The sequence below is a fragment of the Centroberyx gerrardi genome, chromosome 16 (genome assembly GCF_048128805.1).
Source record: "Centroberyx gerrardi isolate f3 chromosome 16, fCenGer3.hap1.cur.20231027, whole genome shotgun sequence".
Taxonomy (NCBI): domain Eukaryota; kingdom Metazoa; phylum Chordata; class Actinopteri; order Beryciformes; family Berycidae; genus Centroberyx; species Centroberyx gerrardi.
The window spans coordinates 7,821,925-7,843,080 of NC_136012.1; the positions used below are offsets into that span (position 1 = coordinate 7,821,925).

General features: G+C 45.5%; 1 protein-coding gene across 3 annotated transcripts in view; it reads left to right on the forward strand.

The window, feature by feature from the left end:
- macrod1 (mono-ADP ribosylhydrolase 1) overlaps positions 1 to 21,156 on the forward strand; it is an 87,780-nt gene that overhangs the window by 55,788 nt on the left and 10,836 nt on the right. For all 3 annotated transcript variants that reach the window (XM_078289092.1, XM_078289093.1, XM_071927143.2), the window contains exon 5: positions 6,871 to 6,987. In XM_078289092.1, coding sequence (XP_078145218.1) covers positions 6,871 to 6,987 — 117 coding nt within the window. The remainder of the gene's footprint in view (positions 1 to 6,870; positions 6,988 to 21,156) is intronic.

Consider the following 21,156-nt stretch of genomic DNA (forward strand, 5'->3'; position numbering starts at 1 on the left):
GGAGAAGGAGACAGATTCACGAGCAGAGAGGAGTTGAAAAGCCACCCAGGAACACAGTCGGTGTATCAGCGTGTGCCTCCATCAGTACAGATTGAGTAACCAAGCGCTCATTCATTCAGCTTTATTTATGAGTTGTTTTTCATCAAAGGTGAGGCAACAAAAGGTCTTTACAGTGCTTTTCTGCTCAGTCTCAAGGGTACGTGGGTAAATGTCATTCACTTAGATCAAACACACACCTGCAGACATTATTTTCACACTTCAAACCGGAAGAGCGCTGAGCTCGGCCGCCGCATCGACAACAAACTCAAGGGGAGGAAATTAACCTTTTTTATTTATGTCCGCTGGCCACAGTCGCTCATTTATTCTCCAGCTTATCTGCCATTTGAACGTTTTACCAGCTTGATTGATTTTTCCCGAATAGAAAAGAAACCCCAGATGATGACGGGAGGTTCAATCAGCCGCGCTGTTGCTTTCCTACTTCTTAGCGTCTTCGCTCGAGCTTTCCAGTTCTTGATACACTTCTCATTTTTAGTTTAATTCTGAATAAATGCCATCGAAATTGCTAGAGCCAGGAGGACTGACACTTTGAAGTTAGCGAAGTTGGTTCTTCCTCTAGGTCACCATATGTCTGGATCTACTTCTGGGATGTGTAGTGCATTGAAGTATTTTTCTGCAGGTTTGTGGCTTATTGAACTAAATTACATTTAGTATGTAATCACAAAATTGACAGCACCGGCAATGTTTGCAATTAAAGGTGAAATAAAAAAATGGAACGACTTTACGAAAGTTGACGCCAGCAGCAACATCAACCATGGGTGGAGCTAAAGCCGGAGGTATCAGCCGCGTCTCATGACACAATAAATGATCTTCGAGATTGAAAACTGCAATGTTGCACGTTAATTCTTGTGCGCTGGCTCTTGAACCTACGTGGACCACCGGGGGCGGTCTGGTCCTGACGTAGAGTGGAAGCGGGTTTCGGACAGAAAGCCGTTGCAGTTGACTGTCGGCCACCTCCGGAGCAGAAGCAGAGATCATTATTCCCCCGAGCCAGGCCAGGCCAGACACTGACATTGATTTCAGCTCCGCATAAGAATCCCAAAGTTTCCCATTAAGTGCTATCACAGCATCTCATCTGCATAGTCAAACGTGCAGAAAGAGGAATCGGCTATACCCCACACCTGCCACGATGATGTGCAGCACTTGCATGATAATAACCTACTGATCACACACACACACACACACACACACACACACACACACACACACACATAAACAGGGACAGACGGCTGCCATCAGCGAGCCTGCTCTGGGTCTGTGGGGACAGAGTGCACAGGATGTGAACCAGCCACGAGGACAGCGCTCGCACATGATTGGTTTAGGTGTTTTAAGACATCCGGACCCCACTGCACAATAGATGAGCACGATCCCAATTAATATTTCATCCATATTTCATTCCTCGCAGACCCTGCAAGCCGAGGCTGGATTTTGCGCGCGCCGACATCTATAATCCATCCTCCGGAGTGGAGACGGGGTTTTGATACCCGGCTTTGGAAGTTTCTGGGTTGCGGTCCCTGTGTGCGTCTGCAGCCCTCTGTGCTTTCCCCCTGTCTGGATGAAGAGAAAAACGCTGGCGGAGGATAGGCTGTCTGCCCGCCTTTCGGAGCAAATGAACAAGAGAGCATGTATTGTGAATGAAGGGTGAGAGTAGAAGATTGGTTTTGGAGCGCACAGATGAGAGGAGAGACAAAGAGCACTTAGTGTACCTTCCACATGCAGACAGCACTGTCAGGGTTTCAGCCGCACACATGCATACGCCTGCTGCTACCAAACAACCCTGTGTGTGTGTGTGTGTGTGTGGGTAAGTTGAATATAGTAGTGTTTAGCATATTTCTGTCTGTGTGTGTTCATGCGTGCATATGTTTGCGTGTATGCAAGTGCATATGTACAACTGTGTGAGAAACAGTGTGCGTGTGTGTGTGTGTGTGTGCGTGCGTGCATCCACCGCCAGACCCATCCTAAATGTTGCCTTGGCAACAAGCTGACTGAAGTAAATGAGTGTCCTGGCTCTGCTGAGGGATTGTGGGAAAGCAATATGCCAGCGTTCCGCCCCATTAGTTTGACGGACAGCCTGTTTGGCCTATAAGAGGTCAGCTGGCAAGGGCAGCCGTATTAGTATTCCATAGGAGAGACCTCGGGATTGGTTTTACTCTAATGTCAATCTAGCCGCTTGCGTGCTTGGGTGTGCTTGAGTTCATTCGTGCATGTGTGTGTGTGGGTGTGTTTGTAGAGGCGGGTGGGGGCTGGTGGGGAGTAAAGCTTGTCTTGGCATATAACATTGCAGGCAGGTGTGTGTGTGTGTGTGTGTGTGTGTGTGTGTGTGCGTGCCCTGCTGGGGGTGGCAGGCTCCTCGCCAGGTAAGCACATCGCCAATTATCACTTCCCAGTCCCCCTACTTCTCTGCCTGCCGTCCCTCCCTTCCCCGGCGTTAGTCAATACAGAAGCCTGTGAGAGCGATGAGATAGCAGCTAAACTGGTCAGCCGCCTGGTTAGCTGGCCGCCCGGCGGTCTCGTCACGCCAAAACACTCTTTTACTCCTTTATATTTCCCTCTTCCCTCGCGTCCTTTTCATCCATTCTCTTCCCCCGAACCTCCCCGTTTAACATTCATCTCGTCCCCTTTTGTTTTTACCCGACCCTCCCTCCTCTCTCTCCTCCCTACTCTTCACCTACACACCCTTTTATTTATTTATTTATTTTTTTATACTTGATCCCCTTCCAAACCCATTTCCCTTTGTCCAATTGTGCTCTTCAACCCCCTGTCTGTCTCTCCATGTCTCTCTCTCTGTCTATCTTTCTGTCCTCGGCTTTCTCTTTCTCTCTCTCTTTCCTCATTCACTCATCTCTCTCTCTCTCTCCCATCTCTCGTTTCAGCAGTAGAGAATTTTCTAGATATTCAATGTGATATTTTCTAGGGTAACGTAGACTAAATGATAAACGCCGGTTTGTTTTCTTAATATGGAGATGAGTTTGATATTTCCTAATGGATTTTTTGGTGTCTACCAATATGAATTCAATTCATGACTAATTCATTATAATCTGTTGATGTCTGTTGGTGGTGTTAGGTGTAGCCAATTACGGCTGATTGTCGAGCAGTTCGGATATTCCATTTGCATGCAACAGAGTCAGTGGAGTATGAAAAACAAGGATCCTTTGACACAGCAGTAATGCTAATTTGGTTAAGTCTCCCCTGTCTCCCCTGTCTAAACTAGAGATAGACTAATACAGATACAGGTATGGGATATTTGGATGATACTGGGTTAAAATAGGGTATCAGTACTAGTATCCTAATACAAAAATCCATAAGTCAGAAATCAAAGCGAAGCAGTTTTATTTTCTGCCTTTTTTTTTTATAAATGTCAAAATGTTTGTTCCTCGCTAATGGAGAAAATTGTATTATACCTCAATCGTTTTGCCCAATAGCAACAGAAACAGATGGACTCAGTTTATATTATTCTGTGAAAGTAATAGATCAGATTGGTGTTCTCAGCATCAGCCCGTTCTCAAACCCTATTGCTGAAGAAGAGGCAGCGGTGCGGCTTTCCTTCACGCGCATCTTTCATTTGCACTCCTCTCCGCTCATGAATTCCCCCTCCACATTTCTGACCACGTTGACAATTGAAGCGACAGAATAGTGTCTGAATCCACTCGGCGGCGTGCGGCGCTCACGCTGGGCTATTACACCGGCTCCCACAGAGTCAGGAGTTACCACAGCTATGGCAATCTGAAAGGAAGCTAACAGGGGCCGTCTTCAGTGAATGGGGAAGGGAGCGTTCGGGGACGGCTCTCCAGATGTTCCCAGGCGGATTAGAATGGTGGAAGTCACAGAGAGAGAGAGAGGGACGTGGCTAGATTGAATAGGCTTATGGAAATTTCTGGAAGCCCGCTCGCCAGTTTCAGAGGGGCGTCCAGAGCGGGTGTTCGACCGACTCTGTGCGCGTCTGCGTGTGTGTGTGAGACAAAGATGAGACGCAAAACAACACAGACCTCTTTATTCTCTGTCTCCGCTCTTCTCATCCCCACTCGACAAAAAGCAATCGAACTTAAACATAAAGCATCAAAGGCTTCTTAAGCTGAATGCGATGAATGTGGAAGCAAATGCGGCAGAGTGTGCGCGGCCCAAATGACCTTATTTGGCCGTGTGTTAGGTGTGCACCACCTGAAATGAAAGTTAAAGGTGCACAATCATTAAAAAAGAGCAAAAAGCATGAATGCCAAAATAAGCAGGCGGCATGTTTAACTTCATATGGATCTCGCACACATCAGGCTGCACAGAAAGCATGAAGCAGGCATAAGGCTTCTCAGGTTTAAGGCACTGCTCAGGGATCAGTGGTTACATGTCCTGTATGGTCACATGTCATTGTAACTCCAAAAATGAACTGATCTCCCATCAGCATTGCTATGCAGGACACTTAGCTCAAGCCGAGGTGTTGAAATCGTATAGCTGCACATGAATGCATGCATGTGTGTGTGTGGTTGCATGTGTGGGTGCGTGTTCAAGCTTCTGTGTGTGTGTGTTTGAGTGCGTAAAGATGCGTGTGTGTGTGTGTGTGGTTGATCTAGCAGAGTGCTAGTCAGGTTAAACATCACTTCAATAGCTCAAGGCTATGCTGTCCACTCCCAAAGAGCTGTGACACAAGCCACTTTACGACATTACACACACACACACACACACACACACTTGACGTACCTGTCAAACATGAAGCGCCAAAGAAAAGGAAAACGTATGTGCGGTTTAAGTTTCAGTTCAATTTCCATTTCTTTTTCCTCTTTGATTCTGTTTTTCTTGCCTGTTTCCTTATCTCTCTCCAGACTATTTTTACATCTGCTGCTCTCTCCCTTATTCCCCTCCCCTCCTCCCTCCTTCTCCCTTCCATCTCTCCGTCTTGTTATCACACTTGTTCTCTATTTCAGAGTTGGGCTGTTTCAGAGACGGTGTGCACTCGGTGTGTGTGTGTGTGTGTGTGTGTGTGTGTGCGCGTGTCACCTCAAGGACTGTTCACACACACACACACATACACACAGATGCACACATAAACATATATGTGCACAGTTACACACATGCAGAAGCTCGCACGCGTATACGCACGGACACACTGTTGCGCTCGCAAGTATGCACACAACCCAGCACGACACACACACACACACACACACACACACACACACACAGCATGAGCACGGTATCTGAGCTTCTTGCTCTGTACCCTAAGGAGGTAGCCAGTGTTCATGGCTCGCCTTTCACACCCTCACAGTTCTGCTCGGCTCACAGCGCTACAAGGCCCAGTTCAACACGGCACAGCATGGCACGGCACGCCACAGCTCAGCACAGCGTGGGATCCTCCGACTTAACACAATAACATTCAGATAACACCAGACCCCCACCTGGAGCCACTCAGTTCGGCAAAATGCACTGTAGCAGCTGGGCTGTATGCAGTCACAGAGAGAGAGAGAGAGGGAGAGAGATGAGACCCATAGGCCAACACACAGAGTTGTGACATATGGATGGGTGTTAGAATACTATGCATTTTCACTAAGTGCTAATAAGTCACACAGTACTGTGACAAAGTTTAATTATGAACGTCTCACACCAAGCTCCTACGTTTCACCGCAGTATTCTTCCTCTCCTAAAGCAGACACTGAGCCACAAGCAGGGTCAGACATAATGACACGCCAAGCACCAAATGCTGGTCGAATGTGTCTTTGATGGATAAATGAATAAACACTTTTTTGAGATGATAACCTTTGAATGCCTCGGTTATATACAATCTTTGGTCTTTGTCCCCGGTGATACACCCTCTCTGACTGTAAGCCAATCAAATCAAAGCAAAAACAATGCCTCTGTATCAGTCAGGCTCCTGATTGGCTGCCTGTGACGCTGCTCTACACAAAGCGGTAGCTTCTAAACTTGTGTTTCTCCGCTGCTTGGATGGTTAACTAGCTTAATGTTAGTTGAAACTTAACATTATTCCCATGTGAGGAATCACTTCATGATGAATTACAAGCTTCATCCATTGTATAAGAGAGCAAGCAATTTTTAAATTAACTAAAAAAAAAATGCTATATCTGCTTGTTTCTTTATTGACTGACACTACAACATCACTTTTCTTCATACTGCATATTGCATATAATAATAATTATAATGCATATTTCAGTGAGCTCCTCCTGGTTAATTGCGCTTGCATACTGTGGCTCAGAATCTGCTGCTCGGTGGGATGCCTATAATATGCCTCTATTATTGTCTGTTTTTTCATGGTTTAAAGCATGTTGTTGAATTTAAGTGAGACTGTATTTGATCTATAATGTTGAGAACTATAATAATAAAGCTGTTGAGACCAAAATGTTTATAAATATTACCCTGTTTTTTGTAGGAAATTTGTCTAACCACAAGGGGTTCAAAGATTCTGACTGCAGCTGTAATTGGCATGTCTGTAAAATTGCTTTTCCCACACCATTGCCCTCCTGGAAATGAACACAGTCACACTCTTTACATGTGGTGTTGATCAAAGACAGATAGACATTTCTGAATATTATGGAAATTTATGAAAATGTAATTAATAAAGCCTAATTGACCAAAAAGTCAAAGTCAGTTGAGTCCTTAATAACAGATTAAATCAACTAATCAACTAAGGCGGTAGCCCTAAAATCCATTAAAGTGACAGACAGGCAGATAGACAGACAGTTGCTTCGATATATTAATAGCAAAAAAGCAGCGTCTTGAGTGAAAAGTTAGCGTTGGCCAAAAGCCGCAGAAGATGGTTCTTACTGGAGTAGTAAATAGGCCAATTGTTTGATTTTCCTCTCCTCTCCTCTCCAGTGGACGGAGCTATCCACCGCGCTGCAGGTCCCAAGCTAAAGAAGGAGTGTGCCTCCCTCCATGGCTGTGAGACTGGACAGGCTAAGATCACCTGCGGCTACGGCCTCCCTGCAAAGTGTGAGTACCTTGTGTGTGTGTGTGTGTGTGTGTGTGTGAATCACGTTTGAGTCATATCTCCCTTCAGCGCAACCCACGTTTTTTCCTTTTCAGCCGGATTTGAACTCACCGCATTTGAACTCATCTCATCTTGGTATCCATAATAATGTCACTCCCTCCTTTGCATTTATAGCAAAGTAAATGGCACTCAATTATTAACTGGCACTCCGTTGCAGTGTGCATAACGTGACGAAACTGAAGATTCAACATGGCAGGAAAAGCTTTTCTGAGGTGTTTCACATCAGGAAAAAAAAAAAAAAAAAATCAGCTCTGCCTGCATCTCCTGCAACATGTGACTAACTCTGTGGAGAACATCAGTGCTGTGGCATTGTTCTGACCTGCGCTGCATCAAAGCAGCCATTTATTTTTCATTTATCTTGGTCTTTCTACTATGCCCTACACAAACAACGCAAAGGTCAAAGATCATGACCAGGGTTTAGATATAATGTCACAGTACTGGACACACCGTTTGATTGACAGGTGATGTGTGGGAAGAGCAGTGCAGAAACACCACAGCAGTGAGCGCTGAGCAACAAAGACGGAGACAAAATAATAAAAAAGAAAAAACAACAGCACAAGGATCTCGAGGATTACCACTTTAAAAATAATCTGACTGTCTCAATTTGTCGTTGTCAACAAAGCCCTGTGTTTGTCCTAAATGAAAGCGTTCGTAAATGCTTTTATTATAAGACCTTGAATCTGATTGGACGAGACCTTGAGAGATCCGTCGTAAAAGTCTTTGAATCAGTTATACAAACAATATGACTCGTCTTGTGCAGTTTAGCATACGGTGCAACATTTAATGATTTCTGAAGCCATATGCACTCACATTTTCTACCTCTGTCTCTCCCTCTCTCTCTCTCTCTCTCTCTCTCTCTCTCTCTCTCTCTCTCTCCCTCCCTCCCTCCTCTTTGGCTCTGATCTCCTTCAAGCAGTAATCATGATACTGCCTGACACTGTGTTGGCATGCACGCAGCGTGACACTAATACATACCGCAATAATGCACTAGCCAAGCGCTGTACATTATAATGACCACCCAGGTGCGTGTGTGTGTACGCGTGTGTGTGTGTGTCTGCGTGTGCGAGAGAGATTAAAGAACACTGAGACTGTGTGATATCAGCTTATGGTGCCACTGAGAGTTTAAGTTCACAGTGGGAGAGAGAAAGAAAGCGAGAGACGATGATAAAGGCAGGCTCGAGGCACGACGGAGAGCCCGAGTAGAGAGGAAGAGATGGATAAGGAGAAAGAAATAAAACAAGAGGGGGTGGGAGAGGGAGGGAGGGAGGGATGTGAGGGAGCTGAAGACAGGAGGGAATTAGGAGGAGATGAGTTGTTCTTACATTGTCTGTTCTGCTTTGTTGGTTCACTTGTTTAACTTTGAGGATGTTAGCCGTGACATGCACGTGTGTGTGTGTGTGTGTGTGTGTGTGTGTGTGTGTGTGTGTGTGTGTGTTGTGTCGCTTGTCACTGTGTGTCTCCTGATGTGTGTTTATTTGTATGCGTGAATTTGTCCACATGTGTATTAACTACTGTATAAACACATATGGTACTGTATATAGATATGTATGTATAGTTATATATGTGCATATGTGTGTGTGTAGGTGTGTGTGTGTATGGGTTCCCTGTCAGCTCCTATCACTGCCTTACCTGTAACTGTCTGTCAGCATGAGATCTGGGTGACTGACTGTCTGTCTTTCTGACTGACTCACTGACTGACTGTGTGTGTGTGTGTGTGTGCACCCTGCAGTCATGCGTGTGTGGCCACTGCCCAGCATGTGGCATGGAAACAGGCACTCTCCTCCCAGACAAAATATTAAGTCCCGAGAATAATTCAACATGCGTCTGCTCCGATACTTAAACACTCACAACAGGGCTTGATTACCTCTCAGCGGGAGGGAGCGAGAGAAAGGCGAGACAGAAATGACAGAGCGAAAGCAAAGGAGGAATGACAAAGCGGCTAGAGGACTGTTTTAAAGCAGAATGATGCAGTAGGAAAGGCAGAGAAATGGAAATGAACGCGACAAGGGAGAGGCAGAATGGTGTGAGGGAGAGAGAGCGGTCCAATCTCAAAGCCAGCACTTTGATCTTGATTTGTATGGGCTTGCCACCAGATGTGGGATTTCAAGAGCGTCTGACTCGCTAGTTGCCAAATGGTCCAGAGGACCTGCTGTCAGCCCTCCATGCAAAGTGTCCGTCGATGATCCCTCAGCCACTTAGCCAGCAGCATCCCAGCACTGTAACCTAGCAACACCCCGAGCGCATGGCACAGCAGCGTTGTTGTTTAGCGAGAGTCGCACGCAATTTAGGGATGTTGACAAATGACAGCTGGAAAATTTCAAGCATGCGCTGCCTAAATTCACATATTAACCAAAACTTAAAGGCAGTCCAATCAGCAATCTGGCCACTTTGGAGCGCATGAGCTAAATGAGCACTTGATTAGGAGTGGAATGGTTTGAGATTAATATGTGTGTGTGTGTGCATGTGTATGTGTGCATGTGTGTGTGTGTGTGTGCAGAACATTTGTGTATTGCTCACTTGTTAGCAAGATGTTGTTGGTTGCAAGGTGTATGTATTCTGTGCACATGTGTGTATGTGTGTGTGTGTGTGTGTTTTGCGGTTGCCAGACAGGGGAGCGTGGAACGGGTCCGTTGGCCTGACAACCCGGCGCCCCAGAGCCCACCTGTGTACCGATACACACAGCAGTTACCCTGCTAACCCGTTCCCCAGCCGGCCCTCGTTCCCCCGCCGAAAACAATAAGATACAACGCCAAGACACACAGGGGAGGGAGAGGGGGGGCAGGGAGCTAGAGATAGAGAGAGAGAGAGAGAGAGGCTGACAGCATGTGGTCAGAATCATAATCACTTTGTTCAACAGGTAAACGACAGCTTTCAATTTCACAGCAGCAATGAACTGACAACAGTAACAAGACCACAGATACAGTGCAAAGGGGGCAATGCAAGTACATACAGCACAACAGACAACTGTACAGTCATGCTTAAAGTTCAGCAGGGCCGAGATGGGAAAGTGAGCACTGGCATGCCGCTCTTATTCCACTGGCAGGTACCACTTCTCCACCCCTATAGTCGGCATGCCACAACAATAATTGGCTTCTGTCAACACTTCAGTGGCACTAGGCTACTTCAACATTAACTTCTCCATTTCAGGTGCATCAGGACAGTAAAAGCACAACACGGCTCATAAAAATAGCAGGAAAAATACAAATGCTTGCGGCTTCACCTGTCGTTAAATCACACCGGAAGTCAACAAGGCGTATCTTATTTGAATATGCGTGTTGGGGATGGGCTGGTGGTAGAGAGCATGCCGAATGCCATTGACCGGTGTGTGACATCTGCCAGCTTAAGTGTCGTACCATTGGTACGCCACTGGTATAGTGGCGTACCAATACCATATCATATCATACCAATAGTGGCGTAACAGCAGTCACTCTGAAAGTTATTGCACTCTTGTTTTTAAGCATGTTTCGTCACACTGTTCCGTTTTTCTTCTTCAGAACCCCAGGAACTCGACTCCATTGCCATCCGTAAAGGAAGTACATTATGTGTTCTGAATGCAAGTGCATCTACACACTAGAAATCCTCTGAAATGTATTGGAGTTATTGGTCTGATAATTGCTAGCTTTGGTGTAAAAAATGCTGAATTAGAACAATTTTGAATGGAAAATACCTATTTAAAATGAGCCAAGAGGAGGTTTTTCATGTAATGTTTGAGAAAACTAAACATATCACTGCAAGCTAAATATGAATCCTAAGAAACATATGATACAAAATGTGGAACAAATATTTGCCTGTGACACTGTTTATCCCAAAACTGTATACTTTTGCACGCTACACTTTTCCTGCATTTTAACTGCATGTCTGTACATAAATTTATACATTTTATTTTAGATCTCTATCAAAAAAATCCCAAATAACTTTAAACTGATTTTGTAACACTGACTTTGTGCAAAACTTTTGAGCATAATTGCACATATGACTCCAGCACTCTGCATACACTATATGCTGTATATTTGCTGTCTACAAAGGGGGAAAAGATGGAGTGAAGGATACTGTAGGGGGAGGGAGGGAGCAAAGGAGTTGGAGGTGCCGACTAGAGAGACGGGAGGGAGGACAAGATGGAGACCGAAGGGCCCAGATAGAAGGAGCGCCAAAGGAGATGGAGAGGTACAAAGCGAGAGATATCACTCTGTCAAAAACTGGCGGTTATGCTTCCCTCTCTTCTCTCCATCCCTCTCTCTCTCTCTCTCTCGGTTTCCGTTCCCTCGGTGGCCAATTACCGCTAATTAAAATCCTCACTGCTGCCTCTCCCCGACTCCCCCTCATCCTCTCCTCCTAGACCTCCTTCTCTCCGCTTCGCCCGTCACCCTCTCTCTCTCTCTCTCTCTTCCCTATCTCTTTCTTTTAAGACACGACGTCTCTGTCCATCGCAGTCTTTCTATCTCCTCATCCTCTCCTCTTCTTCTTCCCCCTCCCTCCCTCCTACACCTCATTTTCCCCCCCTCCTCCTACTCTTTCTACTCCCTTTCTCCCCAATAGCTCTCTCCCATCCTCCTAGACACCCCCCCCCCCCCCTCCTCTCCCTCCCCATCTCTCCTCCTCCCTCTTCCTCCTCTGTTCCTGTCATCATCAGCAGTAAGGTTTCTTTAGTAGTGCCAAGAGACTTGACAGGGCTGTGGGCTAAAGACTGTAGCACACAGACTGTGATACCTTGCTAGTTGGGGAGGTTTTTTTTTTTTTTACTTCTTCTTCCCTTTTTTTTTTTTTTTTTTTTTGACAAGGTTGTCGACATCTTCTCTGCTTCCTGCTTCGGTGTCAGCAGTGCGATCCTTGAAGGTGTTAAAAAAGCTTCGTCAAAGCTGCTGCCGCTGATGAGGAGGATGATGATGATGATGGTGGCGGCGGCCCTGGTGTTAATTCATTCAGTTAATTCATTCGCCTTAAAGGAGGAAAGGGATCAAAAAAAAAAAAAAAGAAAGAAGCCAGAGTGTTGCTTGGCTCAGGGAAAGAGAGAGTCAGAGAGCGAGGGAGTGAAAGAATGTCTTCTCCGCTTGAAGAGAATTACGTCCGCTCCTTTTAGCATCGGCATCTCGCTCCCCGCTTCCCGTCCGCTCTGCCCGCTCTTGTCCGCCTGTTCAGAGTAACTGGCCCCTCTTTCTTTTTTTCCGAGAAAAGGTGGAAAGAGATAGAGAGAGCCGAAGGGGCCTTACCAGGCCTGAGCCCTCCTTTTGTGCCAGAGCCCGGGCCTGGGTTTAAGAGCTGTGTCCGCTTGGCTGAGCACGAACTGAGGCCTGGCACCCAAAGGGCCAGCTAGCCTTTTCCTGCCCCCCCCCCGCACCCCCCTCCCGCTCCAAAGGACTTTAAAAAGGAGATAAAGAAAGGCGAGGGGCAGATGGAGGTATGAGAAAAGAGAGAGGAGAGAGAGAGAAAGAGAGGGGAGGGGAGAGGATAGATGGACGGGCGTTGAGTATGAAAAGCGGGTGCAGCGACTCGTGGCCTCCCAGGTAAGAATGGCGAGAGGCCAGGAGGGAGGAGAGGGAAGAGAGGGAAGAGAGGGATGGAGCCAAAAGAGGAGCGATGACAATAAGCAGGAGAAAAAGCCTGAACGGCGGACAAAGGCGAGGCAGGGGCGGGTGTCACCGGATGGCACCCAGTCAAGTTCCCTTAAGGCTCATGCCAGCGTGACGCCCACTTATGAGAGAGAACAGGCAGGGACACACTCTCTCACACACACACACACACACACTCTCTCTCTGCCTTTTAACGGCGTAAACGTGCATGGCAAATCAGCCGTGCGATGCATATAGTTTGAAGCGCACTTAAGTGAAATTTATCGTGTTTTTCTCCTTCCTGTGTTTCTTTTTTTTCCGTCCTTCCCTGTTTATGTTGGTTTTGTCTTTACTTTAATTTCATTATATGTCGTTCAGTTTGTTTATTCTTGTTTTTGCAAATAGATTTTTTAAATAAATATAGCAGTATCTTTTTCTGAGAGTATCTTAATGTCATCTGGTAAGAATAGAAAATCCTTAGAGGGTAATTCCTGCCATGGTGAATGTTAAGCTCATTTTCCAGAGAGCTCTCTCTCATTCTTTTTAAATTCCTGTGTTGTTTTGTGGAAACCTGCAGCTAGAGGGATTTCATAGATGTCCTACATTTGACCTATATTTTCCACATTTTAAAACAGGTCTTGTAAAGGATAAGAGACTAGCCATATATTATCATTACATTAAGTCTGACTGATTTGTGCGTCTGCATGTCAAAGCATAAAAAGGAACTACTTTCAGGTGGAAAGACAGACGCTTAAAATGAGGCGGTGAGAAGGCGGGACTTCTGATGTAAACATAAAAGTGTAAGCAAAGATCTTGGTGAGAATTTTGGGTGATTGTCCAATGAGAGCTTTCTGAATGTGCGCGTTAATTCAAAAATGTTCAAATGTATTTGCATAGGAACTATGTATGTATGTTTTAATGCTTTAGGTGAGGCCTAACAACATGTTGTAGACACACACATCTCCTCCATGGATTATGTGACTACACCTAGTTTGCCATCTCAGAAATTTGGTTTTGACATCATTTGGAGTTGAATGAAAGCAAATGGCAGATAGAGGTCACATGATAACTAATTCTCTGATACTAGCATGTAAAAATTAAAATTAATTTTAAGAAGGGAGAGAGGGCACGCTGGAAAATGGGCTCAGCATTCACTGTGGCCGGAATGATCCTTTAATACACGCTCCCCAGACTGACTCTTTCACTCACTATTTGATGGCATTTGAATGGAACTTTTAAATGTTTGAATGTTCATCAAAGCTATTCAGATCTCTGACCTGCTACAGATCACCATTTTGTTAAAATGTGTTGATTTCCCTCTTTCCTCACATGCCACTCTCCACCCGGTGCATTTTAATTAAACATGGCAATTAATATTCAAAGTTTGTTTGAGGTAATACCAAATAATGTTCAGTTATATTCAATGACAAAGAATATTCAAAACCGCTGAATTGTGAATGGGATGAGGGGATATTTTGGCTTTTCAGCAGTGTTTAGTGAATCAGGTGTTTCAGCTGTAATGACAAACTAAATCAACTAGTTGAATAGCATCGCTTTCTTATATTTTCGGGGCCAAAGTCCTCACACTTGCTCACTCTGTCGCTCTCACTCGTCACACACACACTCACTTTCTCACTTTAACACTGTCCTTCTCTCTCTCTCACACACACACACACACACACACACACACACACATACACACACACTCTTGCCATAACACACTCTGCAAGTCTCTCCAACACACTCTCCCTTTCACCCATAAATCCCTCACACATCCTAACATGGTCCGCTAGCTCTACATCTCCCTGTCCAACAACCCCTCTGCTCTCTCTCTCTCTCTCTCTCTCTCTCTCTCTCTCTCTCTCTCATGGTAATGTGGGCCAGCAGCAGCATGGCGTAACGCTGAAGTTGGGGTGGGGAGGGGGGGGGTGACGGTTGTTGATGTATGGTGGAACTAAAGCAACCCTGCCGATCGATAATGTAAACAGGAGCGGAGAGAGGCGGTAAATAAGGCCGACTCCTGACAGAACTGTCTGCCTCAGGTGACGGAGAGAGAGGAGGAGGGGGGGAGAGGAGGGAGAGAGAGAGGGAGGGACGAATGGGGTGGCGAGAGGAGGAAGGAGAGAGGGATGGGGGGGTAATGAAAAAGGAGGGAGGGAGGGGAAGGGAGGAAGGGACGGACGGAGAGGAGATTAAGAGATGGATCAGAGGTAATGGAAAAGGAGGGAGGGAGGAGGAAGAGGAGAAGGGAGAGAGGGGAGGGAGGAGAGGTAGAACGCAAGGGAAGGAGAGAGGAGGCTGAATGAGGTAATGGTAACAGAGGGAGGGAGGGAGGGAGAGGAGGTGATGGTGGGAGGACGGAAAGGGAGAGGGAGGGAGGGAGGTGGGTGGTGGCAAAGTGAAACAAAGACAGAAGGAGTGAGAGGGAGGATGGATGGAAAGCAAAGAGGGAAGGGATGGAGGGCGGGGGGAAGCAGAGGAGGGATGAAGAACAGGAGGGAGAGATTTGGAGTTAAAGAATGAGAGAGAAAGAGAGAGAGAGAGAAAGTGTGGAGAGGGAACAACATTGAAAAGCATTGGTGGGGGGGGGAAAGGCAGAAAAACAGATTTGTTTAGCAATGAGAAAAATGGCCATAGAAATTATAGATTGCAATTCAATTTTAGGAGAAAGTGTGTGTGTGTGTGTGTGTGTGTGTGTGTGTGTGTGTGTGTGTGTGTGTGTGTGTGTGCGTGCGTGTCTGTGTGTGTGTGTGTGTGTGTGTGTGTGTGTGTCTGTATTGGAAAGCAGGGTAGCAGTGACATTTAGCAGATGACATGCAGATGAATGACCACCAAGTGACCCACTGTTGAACTTAACCAGGACTACACACACATACACACACACTCGCATATATACACACACACACACACACACACACACACACGACCGAGTTGTGAACCTGGCCACCACAGAGTGCTCAGCTGATGCATTGGCATGGCTGAATGACTTTTCGAGAGCACACACACACACACACTGGACTACTTGACTATTGAACTAGTTCAGACTGAGTGGAGTAAACACACACATGTCCACATAGACAATTACTCAATACACAGACAAACACTAATTATAGACATGGGCATTGCCAACAAATATGTGACAATGCCACATTCTATTCAATTAATTCTACTCTATTTTTGTACATATGTACTGTGTTAATTGCACATCATCTTTTCCCTTTATGCTTGACTGCAAATTTGACCATCCAGGTTAATTAAGCGTATGTGCGAATGTGTACGTTCGTCTTTTGAGTCATTTTACCAATTTGAGTCATTTTACCACACGCTCTGATGTAACTGTCTCTTGTGCTATTTAAAGTAATAATCTGCACATATGTATATTCATATAAATAAACGCCTGTGATGCGTTTTACGTTTCCGGTTTGTTTGGAATCAATAGAAGAAGAACTGAGAAGAAGAGTAGGTCATCAGGGTTATCAAGTGGGACCGTCCCATCACAGATCGCAGATGTTTGATTGAATTAGCCCCATGACACCTCCAGAAGGATCATTAGCAACTTCTGGCATCCCAGCCAGAAGTCCCCTCCACACACACACTCACACACACACACACACACACACACACACACATCTACCCTCATCTCTGGGTTTACACAACCTAATATTGCACTAATGATCACAATAATAGCCTACTCGAAATGAAAATGCATCATCCGCTGAATGTTAGGGACACTGTTTTTATGAAGCACACCGATGAGGTGAATCCAGGTAAAAGCCAATATCCCTGATGGATTTCACTTATTAAATCTATACCAATCATAAAGGAGGAGATGTAGATAAAGAGAAGCAGACGAGTTAGGGAAGGATGTTTAAGATTGAGGTGTGGATTGTGCAAAATATCCGGGATTGGGGATGGGATTTCATTCAATATGAAAGCATAAACCTTTGATAATCTGTTCAGTAGGAGAATATTAGTGTCTAATAACCATGTCAACGCATAAACAGACTTCTTTCTTTGATTGGAATACATGATATTCTTTCCGTGTAGGTTTGTCCACTCAGACAGGTGAGCTGTACTGTCGCCTCCTCCGGGACCGCATTCCCCTTCATTATTTCATGAAGGACTGCCACATCATTCCGAAACTTTTCCTCCAGTCCAGACCCGTAAACTCGACTGTAAGCACAACCGTCTCCCACCAGTCTCTGCTGTAGACTTTCATCCACACACTTGTGGTCTTGAGGGGGAGGGGTGGGGCGGGGGGGGGGGGGAGTAGAGGCATCACGCTTATAGTTTTTGATAAGTTGCCATTGCAGTAAAGCTCCTCTTCTTCCTTCTCCTGTTTAATGATTGCAGGAGGAGTATATTCTGCTGAGACTGCTGCTTAAGTCAAAAGAACAGCAGAAACGCAAATATTGTGCACAGCGCAGCACACGACCCATGCTCGGTACGCTAGAACGCAGGAATATTCAACTATGCATGTCCAAAAAGACTGAAAAAAAAAATCTGATTTCATGCTTTGCTGCATGTGAACGTACACCTCGTCAGATCACCTTATTGAAAATTCAAACGAACGGTTCTTTTGATGTCTTCAGTTGGAAGGGGTTCGTTCAGACTGATCATTTTCTGTATGGACCCAGACCCAGACCCAGACTCACCTGAACTCCACTTCTCCCCCACCTGCAGATGTTGTATCCCACAACATCTCAGCCAAATGAGTTCCAGCCCCCATCATCAATCTCCACAACAATGCTGTAGGCTAATGGGACGGCTGACCCCGCTGCCTCGAAACCTCCCGCTCAGCAGATTTACCCTGGAATTTCCATGCGTTTCAGTCATTGGAACATTTCACTGATTGGAACGACTTCCCTTCCTGGGCGCTTTGGATTAAGGAGGCTGGACTGTATTTCCAGTCGGTGGAATTAAACCACGTACTTATTATAACTTTCCGGTGTTAAGTAGAAAAAATGCCCCTCTTTGATGAATACCTCTAGGTGCTGTGCTGATTTTTTTTTCTTGTATGAAAATCAATTTTCTGCAGGTTCACGGACATGTGGTGTTGTATTTAGAGAAGTAATTGGCATGGTGAATTACAATAATTTACATAATTCATAGAACAAAGAAAGGTGTCGAGAAAAGTATTGTTTTAAAAGCAGTATAAAAATTGAATTACATGGTGTCAGTATCAAAACGTTTCCAGCAGCGCCCAGAAGGATTAACACAAAACGGCTTTAGATCGGAGCTGTGATTCGAGTCAGTTTAAATCAAAGGGTTTTCCTCTATTGGCCTCGTATCACAAGCCCTTTGTTATCAAGAACACATTCGAATATTTTTTACAACTACCTGAGATTTTCCAACTTCTATACCGCCCGGGCGTAATGAGCAAACCCTGCACCGCTGCCAAAATATGTTCCATTGATTGTGGTTAGCCGGACGGATTTCCTTGTCGATGGATGCAACCGAAACGCTTTGAAACGGCGAACGAGGCCGCGCAGAGCACCGGGAAGCGCACGTGCGAACACGCTGCACGCTTTCCTTCTGAATTTCTTGTTTTTTGCAATACGATACGAAGATCATATTTCAAATAGTCCAAATACTGTTACATCTTTCTGCCTAATGGCCTCCAATCCCGAGGGGGTTGGATTAAAGAGCTGCTTCTTCTGCGCCGTTTTCTGTGCTGTGGAGGCAATGGAGGCCGGGGCTTGTTAACTGTCTGTGATGGAGCGCTCTTTGTGTGTATGTGTGTGTGTGTGTGTGTGTGTGTGTGTGTGTGTGTGCATGTACATGGGTGTGTTTGTGCCCTGCAAACAATTGTCCATCTTAACAAGTCGTTCAGTCCTAAATCAAATTTTTCTTAAAAACAAGTGGGACATTCAGCCAGTGAGGGTGAGACGATTCCACTTGGTCCCACTGCAGTTTCACTTGTTTCAGGAACTTTCTAGAAACAAGTGTCGATATCTTGAAGAAAGACACAATAAAGCCGATCACGCCACTTGATTCAGTTCATTTGCATTTGAAACAAGTAGAATTATCTCTCCCCAAAGGCACTCGTTTGAAGGAAAAAAATGAAAACTCCATACTAAATAGATGTCTTGTCTTGTTGTAATGGATATTTTTTGAAGTGTGTGTGTGTGTGTGTGTGTGGTGGCAGCAGGCTGGCCGAGCCTGACCGCCGCGCTGGGATTCACGCTGAGAGCAACACGCTGAGCCTCATCAGAACGTGTGGTGGTGTCGGTGTAGGTGTATAGAGGCTGGCAAACCACGGCTCCTCCATCTCCCCCCCCCCCCCCCCCTCTCTCTCTCTCTCTCTCTCTCTCTCTCTCTCTCTCTCTCTCTCTCTCTCTCTCTCTCTCTCTCTCTCTGTTCTTCACTCGCTTTGTTTTCTGAGCTTTTTCCTTTTTTCCTCCTCTGTTCTCCCACACTCTCTCTGCCTCTGTTCCCCTCACTCTCTTCTCCTTTCTCTCACTCGCTGCCTCTGTCTCTCTCTCTCTCTCTCTCCTCCATCTCTCTTCTCTCTCTCTCACTCTCCTCCCACTCTCTTTCCTTCTGCCTTTCTCTCCTCTCCCTTCCATTCACTTCAGTTCATTTAGCCTTTATTTAATCAAGTAGTCTCATTGAGATCGCTTCATCCGGAGAGACCCGGGAACAAACAACATTCATGAAATTGACAAAGAAAACACACAATACAAATCAGCACTGTAATCTTTGTCTTACGAGTATGGAATAGATAATTTCTGCTCTGTTTTGACTGGGAACCGATCATTTCTCTTCCGATACATCTGGTTGATTTTGTGTTTACATAATCAGCTTGTTAGCTAGCTAAACCATAGTTGTGTACAACAATCACTGTCCTATTGTTAACACATCTGATTTGCACACTTGCTAATGACGGGATAGGCAACTGTGTGCCATGAAAGGAATCTGCAGGTTTTTGTTCCAGCCAAACACTACAGCAGGTGATTTCACTGATTAACATACCTGCAACCAGAGGGGGAACTAATCAGTGAAATCACCTGCTGTAGTGTTTGATTGGAATGGAAGTCTGCAGACCCCGCCTCCATGGCACATCGTCTATCCCTGAGCTAACGTGGCTAGTAGCAGCTAGCATTAGCAGTAGCTAGTAGTTGCATGTCAGCATTAATGTCAGCTGCTCTGCAAACTTTGGCTGCTGGCTAGTTAGCGAGCTAACAACAGCAGGAACCAGCTGTTTGTTCAGGTTAATAGGCTGACTCTTCTCAGTCCAGAACTTTGAGTGCTTTCCTGTAGAGCAGGGGCATTCAGCCATGTGCCACGGAGGCCGAGTGTGTGCCGGTTTTCATTCCAGCCAAACACTCCAGCAGGTGATTTCACTGATTAGTTCCTCCCCTCTGGTTGAAGGTGTGCTAATCAGTGAAATCACCTGCTGTAGTGTTTGGCTGGAATGAAAACCTGCAGACTCTCAGCCCTGTGGCACACGGCTGAACGCACCTGGTGTAGAGACTACAGGACCCGAGGCTTCCTGTGTCACAGTAGCCTAAATATGGAAACAAATCTTCCTGATCAGACTATTGACTTCATAATGAATTGACTTGCATCCACACCACAACAATCTTTTTCTTACCTGTCGTTACATACTTAGCCGTTATTTGCACACAGCCACGACGCCACTGGGCCTCCATGATTGCGCCAGCTGTGGTTGCTAGGAGACTGGTGATGTAACCACAAAGCCTCTCTTACGGGATTTAAACAACAGCGGAGATGTGAGGTACAGGGGTGCCTTGAACTCAGTCCAATTCAGTGGGTGCTTTACTGGCATCAGACAGGGCTTCCATACATCATCAAAGCAGAAGGCGACCAAATGAATGACATTCACTATTGAACAATAATAATCCAATAAGAACAGATTAGCTATTTACAGTGTTATTTTTTCATTCGGCATTGTTGTCCGTTTCCTTTGATGTGTGTCACATTTTTCAACTACTGACTATTGTCACCACATAGCGCTGTAATCCATACCTTTCATGCTTTCATTCATGCATTTCTACCTACAGTAAGATGTTCTAGTGTCTAAACTGTTGGTTGAGTGTGTTAATATGACCCTCGCTTCAGTCCCGTATCGTGTAAAACGTCATTTCCCTTGCCTCTCTGATTATAAAGGAGTTGGATGTGCTATCTAAACATGGTGAAAGTATCAAAACGCACGGTCGCCAACTAAATCCACACAATCCATATTAGAGAAGCGAGCCTCTAAACGAGCCGTTTGGACTTCCATAACTTTGTGGCGTCACAAAGGTTCGCTCATTATCATTTTTGTAAGAAATAATAGACTAGCAAAGTGTTTTTTTCAAAGCGGTTGAGTGGTTGTCGTTGTTTATTAACCAGAGAGTTTTCCCTACCTGTAGCTGCCGGGCCACGGTGTCTCACGTTTCACTCTTGAAATGGTTAGCCAATCAGAACAGAGGGTCGTTAATATTAATGAGCCTTAAAGGCACAGCGACAGAAAAAGCCTGTTCTTGGCAAGGCTCAGAGAGATGCTGGAAAATGAACGTGTAAAAATGGATTGAGAGTGTTTTTAGTACATGACACCAC